Source organism: Carlito syrichta, unplaced genomic scaffold (assembly GCF_000164805.1).
Source record: "Carlito syrichta isolate Samal-C Ts95f unplaced genomic scaffold, Tarsius_syrichta-2.0.1 Scaffold143099, whole genome shotgun sequence".
In the NCBI taxonomy this organism is placed as follows: Eukaryota; Metazoa; Chordata; class Mammalia; order Primates; family Tarsiidae; genus Carlito; species Carlito syrichta.
In genome coordinates, this window is record NW_007087195.1 from 51,245 (window position 1) to 68,190 (window position 16,946).

A 16,946-nucleotide genomic window follows, 5' to 3' on the forward strand; every position below is an offset into this window, starting at 1 on the left:
TCTCTAGTCAAGACTGCTGCTCTTCAAGGGACTTGGACCTGGATGGTGACCTGGACAGCCAGTAGGCCTTTCTCATGAAGTAGGAGGCACCAGTGAGAACTGATCGTGCTCTAGCCCCCAAAGAGGCTACAGGGCTCTGTAAACAGAACTATCATTACTGCTGCCAGAGGTCTTCAAGAAGACCCTCATCACATATGGAGACCACCTGGAAGGAAGGTGCTTTCTTTTTTTTTTTTGAGACAGGTGCTTACTCTGTCACCCAGGCTGGAGCACAATGCCACGATCACAGCTCACTACAGCCTTGACCTCCTGGCCTCAAGTGATCCTCCTACCTTAGCCTCCCATTGTGCTGAGATTACAGGTGTGAGCCACTGTGCCCAGCCTAGGACGGTGATTTCAATAAATTAGTCCTTTATTTCACTTATAGGGGTGCTCACACACAAATATGGACAATAAATTTAGTGGCTGATCAGGATTTTGTGAGAGAACAGAAAAGCTCCCACAATGGGAGGGGATCTGAGGGGATTGCCCCACTTATTTTTCTGTACGGACTCTTTTTTTTGAGTTGGAGTCACACTCTGTCGCCCAGGCTGGAGTGAAGAGGCATGCTCATAGCCACCGCAGGCTCGACCTGCTGGGCTCAGGCGATCCTTCCACCTCAGCCTTCCAAGTAGCTGGAACCACAGGCATGTGCCACCACGCCCAGTTAATTTTTTTGACTTATTGTAGAGATGAGGTCTTGCCAAGTAACCCAGACTAGTCTTGAACCCTTGGTCTTAGGCAATCCTCTCGCCTCTGCCTCCCAAAGTGCTGGGATTACAGATGTGAGTCACTGTGTCCGGCCTAGGACACTTGATAGAGCAAAAGAAGACAGGTACTTACCCTGCATGCATGAAGATGTATGTCAGGTAGCGCCAAGCCTGTGCCCGGAGCTGTGGGTGGTAAACCAGTGAGTTCTTCAGGTAACGTGGATGAGTTACCTGCAGCACAAATTGACCCAGCGACACCCCATTGTAGAGGAAGAAGGCCACCTGGAGGAAAGCACAGAATGGAGAGGGCCTGTGACTAGGTGCAGCACTGCCCAGGAACCATCCTGACAAACAGTGGGAATCCCTACAGGACATTATCATCTTTCCTTCTCAGAGAAGGCGGGACACCCCATGGCCTGTGCCCAGCTGAGCTTTCAACCATCACTGCTGTTTGATTACTTTGTGTTGTCAAATGGTCACCAGGTGGCCCTGGGGCCTCTCTGTCCATACATCCTCGGTGCAAAGCAGGAAAGGTTTAGAGGATTTTAAACTTTAATTCCAGTAATAACTCACACAGCCACTTGGGGGACGATACATTTCACATAGGTTGATTTTATTTATTTGGTTGTTTATTGAGTTGGAGTCTCATCCTATCGCCCAGGCTGGAGTGCAGTGGCACGCTCACAACCACTGCAGCCTTGACCTGCTGGGCTCAGGCAATCCTTCCACTTCAGTCTTCCAAGTAACTGGAACCACAGGTGCATGCTGCCACGCCCGGTTAATTTCTTTTTTTTTTTTGTAGATATGAGGTCTCACCAAGTTGCCCAGGCTACTCTCGAACCCCTGGGCTCAGACAATCCTCTTGCCTCAGCCTCCCAAAGTACTGGGATTACAGACTTGAGCCACCTTGCCCAGTTGATTGATTGATTGATTTTGAGTAGGAGTCTCACTCTGTCACCCAGGCTGGAGTGTAGTGACACGCTCACGGCCACCACAGCCTCGACCTGCTGGGCTCAGGCGATCTCTCTGACTCAGCCTTCTAGGTAGCTGGAACCACAGGTGCATACCACCATGTCCTGCTAATTTTTTATTTATTGTACAGACAAAGTCTCGCCAATTTGCCCAGGCTGGTCTTGAACACCTGGACTCGGCAATCTTCTCGCCTTTGCCTCCGAAAGTGTTGGGATTATAGGCATGAGCCACCATGCCCAGACGACTTTCCTTTTTAAGCCTGATAATATGCCATTGTATGTACATGTCATATTCTGTTTATCATTTCTCCAGTGATACACTATTGTGAATAATGCTGCTATGAATATGGGTATACAAGTATCTCTTCTCATGCCTGCTTTCAGTTCTTTGGGGATATGTTCAGAAGTGGGATTGCTGGATCGCATGGTAACTCTATGTTTAATTTTTTGAGGAAACGCCAGACTGTTTTCCATAGCAGCTGCACCATTTTACATTCCCACCATCAGTGCACAAGGGTTCCAATTTCTCCACATCCTCACCAACACTCCACATAAGTTGATTTTGCACATGACTGAAGCATACTTGTTTAAGCCCCAAAAGGCATTTATTTTAACTATTTTTTTCCCTGGGACTCTTCCTGAAACACATCATTTATGTTCCTGGGTTCTTAATCAGGGCATATGCATAAACGTTTAAGGATATCTCAGGTATTGATCTGGACTGTAAGAGTGATATCAGCTGGGCCTGGTGGTTTGCACCTATTAATCCTAGCACTTTGGGAGGCTGAGGCGGGAGGATTGCTTGAGCTCAGGAGTTCGAGACCAGCCTGGGCATCATAGCGACCACTCATCTCTATAAAACAATTCAAAAATTAGCCAGGTGTGGTGGTGCATACCTGTAGTCCAGCTACTATGAAGGCTGAGGCAGAAGGATCACCTGAGCCCAAGAGGCCAAGATTGTGGTGAGCTAGGATCATACTGCTGCACTCCAGCATAGGTAAGAGTGAGAGACAATTCAAAAAAAAAAAAAAGTGGTATCTTTCCTAGCAACCCCAGGAGGATGGGGGTTTTGCTCATCTACTTAAAGCTCCAAATTTTTCTATTTCTTTAACATTCAGGTTTGTTTGTTTTTTTTTGAGTTGGAGTCTCATTCTGTCATCCAGACTGGAGTGCAATGGCCGCTCCCGGTCTCCACAGCCTCGACCTGCTGGGCTCTGGTGATCCTTCCACCTCAGCCTTCCAAGTAGCTGAAACTACAGGCGCGTGCTACCACACCCAGCTAATTTTTTGATTTATTGTAGAGATGAGGTCTCGTCAAGTTGCCCAGGTGGGTCTTGAATCTGCAGGCTCAGGCAATCCACTCACCTCGGCCTCCTAAAGTGCTAGGATTACAGGCTGAGCCACCGAGCCCAGCCTCAGGTCTGCTTTTAAATTTTCTTTTGTCATTTCCCTCACTACTGTACCAGGTTGTCACCTGCAACTTTTTTTAAGTTAAAAAAAATTTTTTAAATATAAGAGATGGCCTCTCAATATGTTGCCAGACTAGTCTCAAATTCCTGGACTCAAGCAATCCTCCTGGCTTGGCCTCACAAAGTGCTGAGATTACAGGCATGAGCCACTGTGCACAGCCCAGCTGCTACTTCTTATTACTGGCTAGTATTGGGGTCTCTTCTAGCTGCTTCCTACTATGTCCCTTCCATTTTCTTTCTTTCTTTTTTTTTTTTGAGTCAGAGTCTCCTCTGTCGCCCAGGCTGGAGTGCAGTGACACACCACTACTGCAGCCTCCACCTACTGGGCTCAGGTGACCCTTCTGCTTCAAGCTTCCAGGTAGCTGGAACCATAGGCATGTGCCACCATGCCTAGCTGATATTTATTGTAGAGACAAGGTTTTGCCATGTTGCTCAGCTTGGTCTCGAACTCCTGAGCTCAGGCAGTCCTCTCGCCTCTGCCTCCCAAAGTGCTGGGATTACAGGCCTGAGACACCACGCCTGGTCCTCACTTCTATTTTCTGTTATGGGTTCAGAAAGCCAGATTACTAGAATTATATATAAGACAAAAACCTTGGGCTTTAGCTCAAGGGCTTTGAGATTGTTATTTCAGCTTTTTGATCAATTTCCAGTTTCTTCTAGATTGGTGGTTTCAGTTTACATAGCTGAGGCTTCTGGAAATCTGAACCAATTTGGACACAAAATATGGTACCACTTGATCAACTGTTCATATTATTGGAATTATTATTATTATTATTATTTTTGGGGGGTGGGGTTGAAGTCTCTCTGTAGCCTAGGCTGGAAAGCAGTGGCACAATCACGGCTACCACAGCCTCCACCTGCTGGGCTCAGGCGATCCTTCTGCTTTAGCTTTCCAAGTAGCTGGAACTATAGGCATGCATCATCACTCCTGGCTAATTTTTTGATTTATTGTAGAGACGAGGTTTTGCCAAGTTGTCCAGGTTGGTCTCGAACCTCTGGGCTTAGGCATCTCTCTCACCACCTCCTCCCAAAGTGCTGGGATTATAGGTATGAGACACCTCACCTATTTGGTCCTCAGTTTCCTTACCTGAAAATGGGTACCAATTCCTAAACTTCCAGAATGGTCATGAGGTCTAGAAGTGATAAAGTACACAAAGAGCTGGCCTGGTGTCTGGCACACACTCAGAGATCGAAGCTATAATTAGTGTCGGGTTAAAACCTTCTGGGCTAAGCCTGGGAGTGGCTTAGGCCCGGACAGCTGTGCCCTGCTGGGCTTTCTGAAGAGCTGTTCTGTCCACCTAACACTCTGCAGGTAGCCTGGCAGCAAATTCAGCTTCCAAGGCATCTCGTTATTATTGGTCCTCAAATAGAAGTTAATAAATAGGCGCACACAGTAAACACTTGAAGAACGAGTCCAAGAATATCTCAGAAAAATCGCAACTTCAACGTGTACTTGGATGAATCCATAACAACAAGTAGAAGAGCTCTGGCCTGCAGACCAGATATTCTGATTTAGAAAAAAAGAAGGAGAAGAAGGATGCCACGAAATTTAACGATCCTGCCGTCTGATTAGGCAGGAACTTTACAAGAACATATGCAGAGGCGGTAATTAGGCCTGTGGCTTTGGAAGAGAAACAGCGGAGATCATAAAATCTCCAAGTGAAGTCAAGCATCTATTCAGGAGCTGGAGTCGGGGTGGGCTGCACAGGTTCTTGAGTCGAACAACCAGAAGAATTCGGTTTTATCACACATGGGCACTGGCACAGCAAGTGGTACTCTTGCATTCTGTTGCATAAGCAGGAGAATTTTAGCATAACAATGGGCACAGCTGATTCCCCAAGGGGAGACTGTTCTTTTAAAATGTTAAGCCCATATCTACCTGCTCATAAACACTCCCTCCCAGATGTATTTGTGTGATGCTTTTGTGTTCAGAAAGCACCAATAGCCATTCCATCACTTTATTTTTTATTTTATTTTATTTTATTTTATTTATTTATTTATTTTGAGTTGGAGTCTCACTCTGTCGCCCAGACTGGAGTGCAGTGGCCGCTCCTGGCCACCACAGCCTCGACTTGCTGGGCTCTGGCGATCCTTCCACCTCAGCCTTCCAAGTAGCCAGAATTACAGGCATGCGCTACCACGCTTGGCCGATTTTTTTTTCATTTATTGTAGAGATGAGGTCTCGCAACCCAGGCAGGTCTCGAACCCGCGGGCTCAGCAATCCACTCACCTCAGTCTCCCAAAGGCACGGGATTATAGGCTGAGCCACCAAGCCCAGTTGTTTTTTTTTTTGAGTTGGAGTCTCACTCTGTCACCCAGACTGGAGTGCAGTGGCCGCTCCCAGCCACCACAGCCTCGACTTGCTGGGCTCCAGTGATCCTTCCGCCTCAGCCTTCCAAGTCTCTCCCCATAACCTAGGCTGGAGTGCAGTGGCACACTCATGGCCACCCCAGTATCGACCTACTGGGCTCTGGCCATCTATCCGCCTCAGTTTTCCAGGTAGCCAAAACTATAGGCACGCACTACCACGCCCAGCTAATTTTTGTGATTTATTGTAGAGATGAGGTCTCACCAAGTTGCCCAGGCTGGTCTCAAACCCCTGAGCTCAGGCAATCCTCTCACCTCAGCCTCCCAAAGTGCTGGGATTACAGGCTTGAGCCACCGCACCTGGCCCCATTCCATCACTTTAAATAGAGGTGTCCTGGGAGAAGGAGGGCAGGTCTGGTTACTCCATTCTCAGGTGGGAAAATGAAGCCTCAAGGGAGCAAAGGTCCATGTTACCCACCGGGGGAGGAACTAAAACAAATTGGCTTTGGTTGGCTCATGCCTGTAATCCCAGTACTTTGGGAGGCAGAGGTGAGAGGATTGCTGGAGCTCTGGGGTTCGAGAGCAGCCTGGGCAACTTGGCAAGACCTCCTCTCAACAATAAATTTAAAAAGTTCACCAGGCATGGTGGCGTGCGCCTGTATTTCCAGTTACTTGGAAGGTGAGGTGCAAGGATCACCTGAGCCCAGCAGGTTGAGGCTGCAGCCTCCATGAGCATGCCACTGCACTCCAGCCTGGGTGACAGAGTGAGACTCCAACTCCAAAAAAAAAAAAGGCTTTGGCCAGGTACAGTGGCATTCAAGTGTATAATCCCAGCATTTTGGGAGGCTGAGGCAGGTGGGTCGCTTGAGCCCAGGAGTTTGAGACCAGCCTGGGCAACAGCAAAACCTCATCTCAAAAAAAAAAAAAAAAAAAAGAAAAAAATTAGCCAGGCGTGATGGCATATGCCCATAGACCCAGCTACTTGGGAGGCTGAAGTGGAAGAATCACCAAAGCCCAGGAGGTTGAGGCTGTCGTGAGCCGTGATCATCATGATCATGCCACTGCACTCCAGTCTGGGTGACAGAGTGAGACCCCGACTCAAAAAATGAAAACAAAAATAAAAAAAATAAATTGGCTTTCATGAGTTAGCCTGGTTAAATCCCCCAAACCAAGGAACTCATGCCACTGTTTTTGTTGCTGCTGCTCTGGTGGGGGTGGCCCTATGGGGCTTTTGCTGCAGCAAAAATGCTCTGTGGACTGTCTTCTTGCAGTCTGGGTTATAATAACACATAAGGGTATCTGACTTGCAATGACAACTGCCACTTGATCCTCACCCATCACCCTGTGGTGGAGAAGAATGTCGCCCACTCTCTCACGCCCGGAGCTCGACATCCTCTTGGCCCTCTCCCCAGGGGAGAGCAGCCCCCTCCCTGCCCCTGTCCTTGCCTCCAGCAGCGTGACTGTGACCATGAACCAGGGCGGCGGGCAGCAGGTGTAGCTGTCGTAGTACCACTTGCGGTCTATCTCCCTGGGCAGGGTCTCGTAGGCCACATGGCGGATCAGCCGCTGTGAGAGGCTCAGCCCCTTCTCCTCCAGCAGGGCCTTGCTGCTGAGCCGGCGGTTGCCCTGCAGGATGGCCTGGCGGAAGCTGTTGGAACGCTTGTTGCTCATCTGTGTGGAAAACGGGGCGGGGAGAAGGTCAGAGCTGGGGTCTAGGGAGCACCCCACCCACTTCCCAGCTCCTTAGGCCAGGCCTAACTCCATATTCCCCTCCTTCACTAGTAGTTAATACAGATCAGTACTCACTGAGTACTGATGTGTACTCCCCAGGTGTCAGGGGTTAGTCTAAGCACATCACATGTTTTGACTCACTGGATACTCACTGGAAACTCACGAGTCTACCTAAGCTAAAACATCCCTATTCTATCAGATTAGGAAACTGAGGCACCAAAAGTTTTAGGAAATCACCTTGTTCTACCCAAGTAAGGTTCCAGATCTATACTTGTTTTTTTGAGTCGGGGTCTGACTCCCACCCAGGCTGGAGTGCAGAGGCATGATCACACCTCACTGCAGCCTTGAACTCTCTGAACACAAGCCTTCTTCCCGCCTTAGCCTCCTAGATAGCTGGGACTACAGGCACGCACCACGTCCAGCTTATTTTTTTGTAGAGATTAAGTCTGGCTACGCTGGCTAGGCTGGTCTCGAACTATGGGGCTTAAGCAACTCTCCCGCCTCAGTCTCCCAAAGTGCTGGCATGAGCCACCACACCCAGCCAGAGTCTATTTGCAATCACCATATCTTCCTTCTCTCCACTCATTCATCACCCATGCAGCGCAATGAAGTGAACAACTACTAAGTGTCAAGCACATTACCAGACACAGGGATACAGTGGTGCTCAAGACAGATAAGTGGCCCGCAATCGCAGTTCAGAGTAAAGGCTGCTGCAGGAGCACCAAAGAGGGAGCCCAATCCCGTCCCAAAACGGTCAGGGAGGGCTTCCTGGAGGCGATGAAGTTTGAATAAGAACCAGAGGATGAGCTGAAGGTAGTGTCCTCAGACGCACTAGCTTGTTGAAGGTGGGCAGCCCTTGGTTAGACAGGTTTGTAGAGTGGCCCCCAGAACCAGACACCAAAGCTGTGCCTGTGGCCAGTCACTACTCCTGAGTGCCTACACAGGTACTATAATGCCTGGTGAGCTCTGCCTTAGGGCTGGCCCTCCCCTCAGCAGCCTGAGGCTGCCCTGACCCACCCTCCATAGAGCTCTGGCTGCCTCCCCAGCGGTCAGCCTGACTCCCAGAGTCCAGAGGCAGTCTTGCTGGCTTCCGGCCTCCTGAGGCCTCCGTTGCCTCCTGCCTGCCCTCCACAGCTGCATTCTAGACCCTTCTTATGGAGGGAAGCCCTGGAGACACAGTTCTCTCAACCCCAGCCATTGCATGGTCGCTGGCATGGGAAAGATCAACAAATTCCTTGGACCACGGGCCCAGCAGTGGACATCAGGCTAAACCTGACCGCTCAGCTGTAACACAACGTGGCCTGTCCTCTGAGAGAGGCCTGTGCCAAGCACTGTGGGAGCTCTGAATAAGGTGGATTTGTCCTGCCTGGGGTAGGGCAGGTAAAGGCACACGAAGGATGCAGAGGCATCTACCCAGTGGAAGAACATCAAGCAACAACAAAAGCACTCAAATACTTGGTCTCATTTGATCCTTGCAACAACCCCAAAGAGGGTATCTTCTGGCTTCAATTTATAAATGGGAAAATCCAGACTCAGAAGATGTTTCCCATATGAGTGGCAAAGGCAGAGCCAGGAGCAGGACCCAGGTCTGGCTGGCTCCAGGCCCTCAGCTCTCTGCTCTAATCGTGGCTCTCTCCCTGGGGAGTCCCTGGTCTCGGGAGACTGCCCTGCTCATGTGAAACCAGGCAGTGCTGGCTGCTCCAGCTTAGAGTGGAACAGAGAAACCCCAACAGCGACAAGTAATGTGCTGTCCTGAGCTCACACAGAGGCTCTACTGACTCCCCGGCTGGAGAGTGGCCACTCATGGGTCTGCATGCCCCACTCTGCCCTGTGACTGACCAGACATGCTGGTGCTGGGGCCGTGGGTGAGTCTGTGAAGGCTCAACCCTGTGGCCTGATCTCTGGTGGTGCACCTGGGCTCCAAGCCACCAGGCTCGACCCTGCTGCCCATCCCATGAATCCTGACCATGTCCACCTCCCCCACACAGCTCAGCTCTGCCCCTGCCCTCCACAAGGCCCACTCCCTGAGTCTACAATGAACAGCAATAGAGTCCCCCGCCCCTACAAACCCCATGGCAGCTCCCTGCAATCCTGCCAATCTCTAGGTGGAGGCCGGCCCTCAGCCAAGAGGTTGTTAGTACATCTCCCCCACCTGGGCATCCATGTCAGAGAGTTCATGGGCCCAATGCCAGGCTCCATGGTGCCAGCTCCCTGGTCACTGGTGCCTTTGGGCTCTAGGAACATGAGGCACTTCACACAAGTCACTTCATTCACTCTTGCTCCCGACATGGGTGATATGAAGAGAGATGATTGATTGGTTCCATGTGGCCAACAGGGAAACCGAGCAAAAACTTCTGATCCTGTCTTCATCCTGCTTGTTCCTGCAGCTTCTACTGATGCCACATCCATCCCACAGTGGGTAAACATTGCCTGCTTAGCCCCACTGAACCTCACTCCACAGTAGCCCCCAAAATAGCACAGCATCAACCCTCAGCGAGGAGGAAGTTTCCGCACCAAGACACCAGGCCACTGGACAGGACTCTTGAGCCTCCTTTCTCCAGCTTCCGACAACCCAGGGCACTTTCCAGCAGGTCTGAGGAACTCTGGCCTCCACGGGGTGCTGCACTGACCCCAGGGAGGTCCCCTTCTCCACCCCAGTACCTATTCCCCTGCCAGCAATTTCCTCCCTACTCCCAGTTTCCTATTTTGGTGGCACTGACACCACTCAGCTCCAGGGCTGGGACCAGGGCTCACTGGTTTGAGTCAGTCCACCCATCCTACTGACCCACTCTAGGCCAGTGGGAAGGAAAAAATCCCAGGCTTTGTGTGGGAGCTACCATAAGTCTCCTTCTTTCTACGTGGTGCAGACTGAGGCTATGAGGGCTAGAACAGCTGCAGCCACCTTGCTGCCATGAGGGGAGGGTCTGAAATTGCCAGGGGCTGCTCCGAGGGTGGTGGACACTGCAAAAGGCAGGGCCGCGAGACACAGAGGACACACGTCCTTGGCGGTATATTCACTTGTTGAAGCCTGGACGTTTTCAACACTGCAGGCCAATGGATGCCTCTAATTGTCTAAGGCCCTCAATGTGTCTAAGCCACAACCCCCAAACAGGTCCCTCTCAGAGGCGAGGGCCCCAGAGCACTCACCAGGTTGACAAAATCCTGGTAGCAGATCTGCCCATCGGCATGGCTGTCAGCGAGGGCCAGGAGCACCTCCCTTTTGTGCGGGTCCAGGTTGGAGCTGTGGCTCTCCAGGAGGGTCCGGAACTTGCCTGTGCTGATGTAGCCCGTGTTCCCAGGGTCAAACTGAGGGAGAAGCACAGACAGCAACGGGGTCAGCAGGGTACCACCCCCTCTCAGTACCGAGTAGGTGCCCCAATTTCTACCAACCCGCACAGGCCCTCTGCCAAGAGGCCCAGGCAGTGTCAGGGAGGTTTCCAAGGGCCTCTGGGAAATATCCAAATAGGAACGGACAAGCACTTGAAATCCTGGAGGACCCAATCCAACCGTCTCTTGTGGATAAGGAAACCGAGCATAAATGACCGCCAGTCAGCCCTCCCTTCTGGAGAGGAAAGCAGGAGTGAAAAGGCAATGACTGGAGGAAGATGAGGAACTTCAGAGGTCTGGGATGGAAGAGGACAGCAGGAGGAGGAGTTTCAGCAGAAGATCTTTAGGCAGAGAGGAAGGACCAGACTCCAGTGGGGATGCCTGAGGGCTGGGGAGCAGGGAGCACAGCCTCGCAAGTCCTTCTGACCCTGGCACTGGTCGTCTTCCATGGCCCCCCCGACTCCTCCCATGCATGCAGGACTGGCAGGCCCCCAGACACTCTGTTGTTTTTGTTTTGTGCATGTATGTGTCTGCGTGTGTTTCACATGTGCTCTTTTATCCTGTGCGCACGTGGGACCCTCGGCCTGAAATTCCCTTTCCTCCCTCATCTTCCAGGGAGACTCCGGCTCACCCTTTCTGATGGCCCAGATGTCCTCTTCTCCAGGAGGCTTCCCTCAGGCTACACCCCTCACACTCTGGACAGACCTCTGGACCGCCGGTCCACACTGGTCTCTGGCTGGCTACTCTTGCCTTCTCGCTGGACCCGCAGCTTGGCATCGTGATTCATCCCAGTGCTTAGCCCAGAGCCTGGCATTATCGACGCTCAACAGAGATTTGCCGGATGAGTAAGCAGCACACGTTCAGATGAACAGACGGGCACTGATTTTCCAAGCAAAGCCTCATGGGCTCAGTGAGAAAAGGCAGGATCTCATGCCCCTCGCCCTGGGAAGCCCTTAACCCTTCTGTCCCTCCTTCCTCCTGGAGCCCATCCCAGCCTACCCCAGCACACACCGTGCCAGAAAGGAACATGGATCATCACTCGTGAGTGCCAAGAGTTTTCCGGTTCACGAAGTGCTTCCCCATCCAAGACTCCTAGGGGTGCTGCCGTGAGCTGCTGAGATGTGACAAGGCAAAGAGACACTGAGGGTGTGTGTGTGTGCGTGACAAGTGAGTCTGGAAGGTCACAGCCATGCTTGCCCCTTTGCCAGGGAAGGTCACTGGAGACTGTTTTAGGAAAGTGGATTCCATGTTCAGTGCTTCTAAGACAATCTAGGTATAAAAGTCAGGAGACTCAGTCACGGGTGATTTCCATTCTCCCCAGAATTCAAGAAAGGACGTCACTTATGAGGCCTATTTTAATATCTGCATATTCCTCCCCACCTCCACCCCGCCCTCAAGCCAAAATACCAGGTTTCAGGGATGACAACTGTTTGGTTCACACCATCAAGTATTTCAGGAAACTCACTTCCTCGCTGCTCAGTAAAGATCTTTAAGAATAAAAACACCTAATATTGGCTGTGTTTTCATGGGAATAAACATTGCTCTAAGCACTTGAGGAACAGAATTTCTTTGCCCCACTACAGCAACCCTATGTGGCAGATCCTATTCGTATCCCCATATTACAGATGAGGAAATGGACAGAAAAGTTAACAAGGAGAAGCTGAGCAACTCTCCTGCCAAGTGGCGGAGTCAGGGTTCCACATGCAGGCAACTCAGCGCTGCCTCTAAACCACGACTGGCTACCTCTGACCTGTAGCCTCTAGGGTTGTTCTGCTTCTCAGAAGCAAAACTGAAGGACGAAAGGTGTGGACTCAGGAGGTTCACAGTCCAACCCTAAGCAGAAATTATTATTATTCTTTATTTTGTTTTTTGAGTTGGAGTCTCACTGTCGCCCAGACTGGAGTGCAGTGGCCGCTCCCGGCCACCGCAGCCTCGACCTGCTGGGCTCCGGCGATCCTTCCACCTCAGCCTTCCAAGTAGCTGGAACTACAGGTGTGCGCTACAACGCCCGGCTGATTTTTTAATTTATTGTAGAGATGAGATCTCGCCAAGTTGCCCCGGCGGGACTCGAACCCGCAGGCTCAGGCAATCCACTCAACTCGGCCTCCCAAAGTGCTGGGATTACAGGCTGAGCCACCGAGCACGGCCGTAATATTGTTATTATTATTTTCTGTCACCCAGGCTGGAGTGCCGAGGCACGATCACAGCTCACCACAACCTCTCAGGTAGCAGGGACCACAGGCCCGACCACCACATCCCACTAGTTTTTGATGTTTTGTAGATGAGGCCCCGCTATGTTGCCTAGGCTGGTCCCAAACTGCTGAGTTCAAGCATCCCTCCTGCCTCAGCCTCCCAAAGTGCTGGGATTACAGGCATGAGTCACTGCACCTGGCCTATCGCTGTTATTTTTATGATGGGGTCTCACTTTGTTGTCCAGGCTAGATTCTAACTCCTGGGCTCCAGTGATCCCCTCCCGCCTCAGCCGCCAAAGTGGTTAGGACCACAGGCCTGGACAAACCGATTTTTAAAGCAGGAAAGAGCCCAAACAGCCAAGAGTTCTGATCTCTTTTATTGTTCAGATGAGGGGACTGAAGCCTAGGGAGGAAACAGGGCAATGACAGCCAGGGAAAGTCTCTTTCCTTGGTGTCTGGGATCCCTCTCATTCCTACAAGCCCCCTGTGCCAACCCCTCCTCCACCACAGGGACTCATTAGGCTGCCCTGATGTGGCCCTCCTGTGCTGGGTGGGCGGGGTGGGGTTCTGGTTGAGCTACAGTGGGTTGTGTTCTGGGGAGATCCCCCAGGGGACTGCAGGAGGGCAGGGGTCTGCCACACAGCAGGGAGTCTCTCCTGTCTCACTGGGGGGAGGGAGCCCAACGGCTTTGCAAGCACTGAGAGCAGGGACCAATCCCCTCCCAGGGGCTGCCTCACGGCTGGGGAGGGCTGTGGGGTGGGGGGGCTGGGATCAGGCGCCAGACAAAGAACCACCTGCTCTCCTCCTCTCCCTCCCCCTCCAGGGCTCCCTGCTGTTGTCCTAGTGACAGGGGCTGCCCAGTGGCTCCTCAAGCCCCCACCCCCCACCAGGGCCTGCCCCAAGCACAGTAAAGCTCCAGACTGCAGAGAACAAGCTGGAATCGGGCCGAGCCTGGGTTCTCTGCCAAAACTCTACCTTTCATGGCAGGGGCAGACAGGCCAGACAATAGGGGGTCACTGCTACCCTAATAATGAGGCCTCAGGGATGCCCAGAGGATGACTGAGCGGGGGGAGAGGCAGGGATGGGCAGCTGCCTGGGCGCCATGAATACACACAGGACACCTTTTGACCAACACCTGGGAAGATGAGGGCATGGGGACAGGCTGACAGAGGGCACGGGGCACAAGAGTCAGGGGAGACACACACGGAGAGAGGAGAGAGCAAGAGAGAGTATGTGCTCAGAAGGCGGGAGCGAAGTGGGTCCCACTGCCCTAAAAGGAAGCTGAGAGCTCCCAAAGGAGGCTGCACCCCCCACTCAGGGCAGCAAGGAACAAGGCACATCCCATTCTTGTCTCAGCCCCTGAGCATGGTTTGTGTGATTTAGGGTAGAACGACTCGAGCCAGGAGTGCTCATCTATATAAAGCGGGCCAGCTTCCTCTGGGGCTGTGGTGGGCTGAAGCAAATGCAGGGCAGAAGCTCAGCAGGGCCGTGGGGCCCCGTGACCAGATTCGCTTGCTGCAAAGCTGGGAGCACACCTCTGCCATGGCGGTGTGGCCGACCCTCTCTGGGCACGCATCGTATCCTCTGGCCTCCCGTGATGTCTGCTAAGGGAGATGAGATCACACTAGCACCGTGGTTTGGAGCTTTCAGGAAAACTAGCCCTGTAAATGCAATTTCCTTGTTAATGATGTGCTGAAGGCCCCGGAGTTCCCCTGTCCCCCAGGAACTCGTGTCCTGGATTTGCCCACTTTGGCAGTGGGATGAGGTCTAGGCTGGGTGGGCTCGAGGCATGGGCGATCTGGGAGTGGTCAAGAGCAGCTGGAGGAATGAGGGCTGTGAATGGGCCACAGGGGCCTGCGGGGAGCCAGGAGGCAGGGAGCATCCTGAAAGCTGCCCCCAGAAGAGGGCTCAGCGCAGTGGGGGAGGGGCGGCCAAGTCCACATGCAGCCCGCCTGGACGCTGGCAGTGGAGGGCTTTCTCACACAGTGAGGAATGGCCCGCCCACCTGCCTTGGCCTTCTAATCGCACCAGTACCCAGCCCTCTGGCCCCTAATCCTCTAGTTCACCAGCTCTCCCCAGCCTGAAGCCTCACACATACTCTGCCATCTCCCACTTCCCAACTCTCATATCCTAAGCCCCTTCCTGGGGACTTAGCGCCCCTCCCAGGCTGGGGAAATGACCCATCTAGGGCTCCTTCCTTCTCTCTGGGGCAAGGGTGAGGGAGAACTCCAGAAGGACCCCGTATCCCCAGCTGCTGTGCCATTTACCCTGCCTTAGTTTCTCCATCAATTAAGTAGGAACTCTCTCAGGAAGATGTAAGGGGTCCATACCCACGCCTGTGCATATAAGGGTGCCCTATGCCAAATGGGGCGAGGGAAAGAGACATCTACAACACAGACAGCCCACAGGGACAACAGCTGATGTTCTCTTCTGAATCTTCAAGCAGACAAGGGGCTGATGGGAAATTTGAGATCAGGATGGGTGACTCCACACTGGAGGGGTGAGGAGGGGCTGGGACTATTTGGGTCTGTGCTGTCAGAGGGACCTGGTGACACTGGTACAGGGGACAGCAGGTCAGGGAATCATAAATTATGGTCCAGGAGAACCAGAGGGAAACTCAGAGGTTTTCAAACTGCACTGCAGAGTTCTAGGGGCTGTGGGGCCTCCCGAGTCCAGGGATGGTGGGAGGGGACCACTCAGCAGCTCCACTCTGAGCTAGGTTAGGACTGGCCTTCCACACGACTACACGTATCATGTTGGACAACAACACAGAGCTGTATGTGCAAAATGTCTGCTATGTCTCAGGCACTGCCTCATTGGGGCCTCAGGCCACCACACATCCTGGTTTGCCTGGGACAGTCTTGGCTTATACCGATTGTTTGGGCATGATTATTAAGTGTTCCCTCCACTTTTAAAGTGTCCCAACATGTTGACAAATTGTACACATTCCCCCCATTTAAACCTCACAGCAACCCTATGTGGTAGACGCTATTGTGAGCTCTATTTTACAAAAGGAGGGAACGGAGGCACCGAGAGCTGAGTTGCCCAAGTTCAAACAGCTGGTAAGTGTTGCAGGTGGATTCACACCCACACACAGGGGCCCAGGGCCTGCACTCCCTCCCATTGGGAGGATGCTATGGCCAAAAAGAGTTTGAGACCTCATTCCTCTTTTTTTTTTTTTTTTTTTGAGTTGGAGTCTCACTCCGTCGCCCAGACTGGAGTGCAGTGGCACGCTCCCAGTCACCGCAGCCTCAACCTGCTGGGCTCTGGCAATTCTTCCACCTCAGCCTTCCAAGTAGCCGGAACTATAGGCGCATGCTACTGTGCCCAGTTACCTTTTATTTATTGTAGAGACAAGGTCTTGCCAAGTTGCCCGGGTGGGTCTTGAACCCATGGGCTCAGGCAATCCACTCGCCTGGGCCTCCCAAAGTGCTGGGATTACAGGCTAAGCCACCAAGCGTGCCCGACCCCCATTCTCTTAACCATTCATCTAACATATTTCCTAAGGATCAGCCAGGAACAAGGGATCACACTCATTTTATGGGGAAAGAAATGCAGGGAGCAAAAGACACTAGCTCAAGGTCAGAGAGTGTAGAGATGGACACATTCGGGGTTCTTCCACTGGGCTGGCTGGCCCCAGCCTTGCCTTGCCTTGTTTTTCTCTATCCTGTTCAGCTGTATGAAACAGAGCCCTCGAGTTTATATATAAGGGTTTCCCAATGTGTGTTTTGGAAACACCAGGTCCAAGGGTGGTGCCTGAAATAAGGGTTCTGTGGTCCCATAAGTGTGGGAAGCCTCTTGGCGGGGCCTGATGCACAGAACAATTTTTTTTTTTTGAGTGGGAATCTCACTTTGTCACTCAGGTTGAAGTGCAGTGGCACACTCACGGCCACCGTAGCCTCAACCTACTGTGCTCAGACGATTCTTCCGCCTCAGCCTTCCAAGTAGCTAGAATTATAGGCATGTACCACCACACCCAGTTAATTTTTTTATTTATTGTAGAGATGAGATCTCGCCAAGTTGCCCAGGCTGGTCTCGAACCTGTAAGCTCAGGCAATCCTCTCACCTTGGCCTCTCAAAGTGCTGGAATTATAGACATGAGCCACTGTGTCCAGCTGCACAGAACTATATATATATATATATATATATATATATATTTTGAGTTGTAGTCTCACTCTGTTGCCCAGACTGGAGTGCAGT

The 16,946-nt window shown here is 52.0% G+C and overlaps 1 protein-coding gene across 2 annotated transcripts in view; it reads right to left on the bottom strand.

Annotated features, from left to right (window-relative positions):
• RHBDL3 (rhomboid like 3) overlaps positions 1-16,946 on the bottom strand; it is a 54,800-nt gene that overhangs the window by 26,586 nt on the left and 11,268 nt on the right. The window contains exons 2-4 of one of the 2 annotated variants that reach the window (XM_008050152.2): positions 7,869-7,995; positions 6,943-7,167; positions 883-1,031 (exon numbers count right to left, since the gene is read on the bottom strand). In XM_008050152.2, the coding sequence (XP_008048343.1) occupies positions 883-1,031; positions 6,943-7,167 (374 nt within the window). In that variant the 5' untranslated portion in view covers positions 7,869-7,995. Of the gene's footprint in view, positions 1-882; positions 1,032-6,942; positions 7,168-7,868; positions 7,996-10,374; positions 10,534-16,946 lie in introns of both variants that reach the window. The other variant, XM_008050151.1, reaches the window with a different exon arrangement.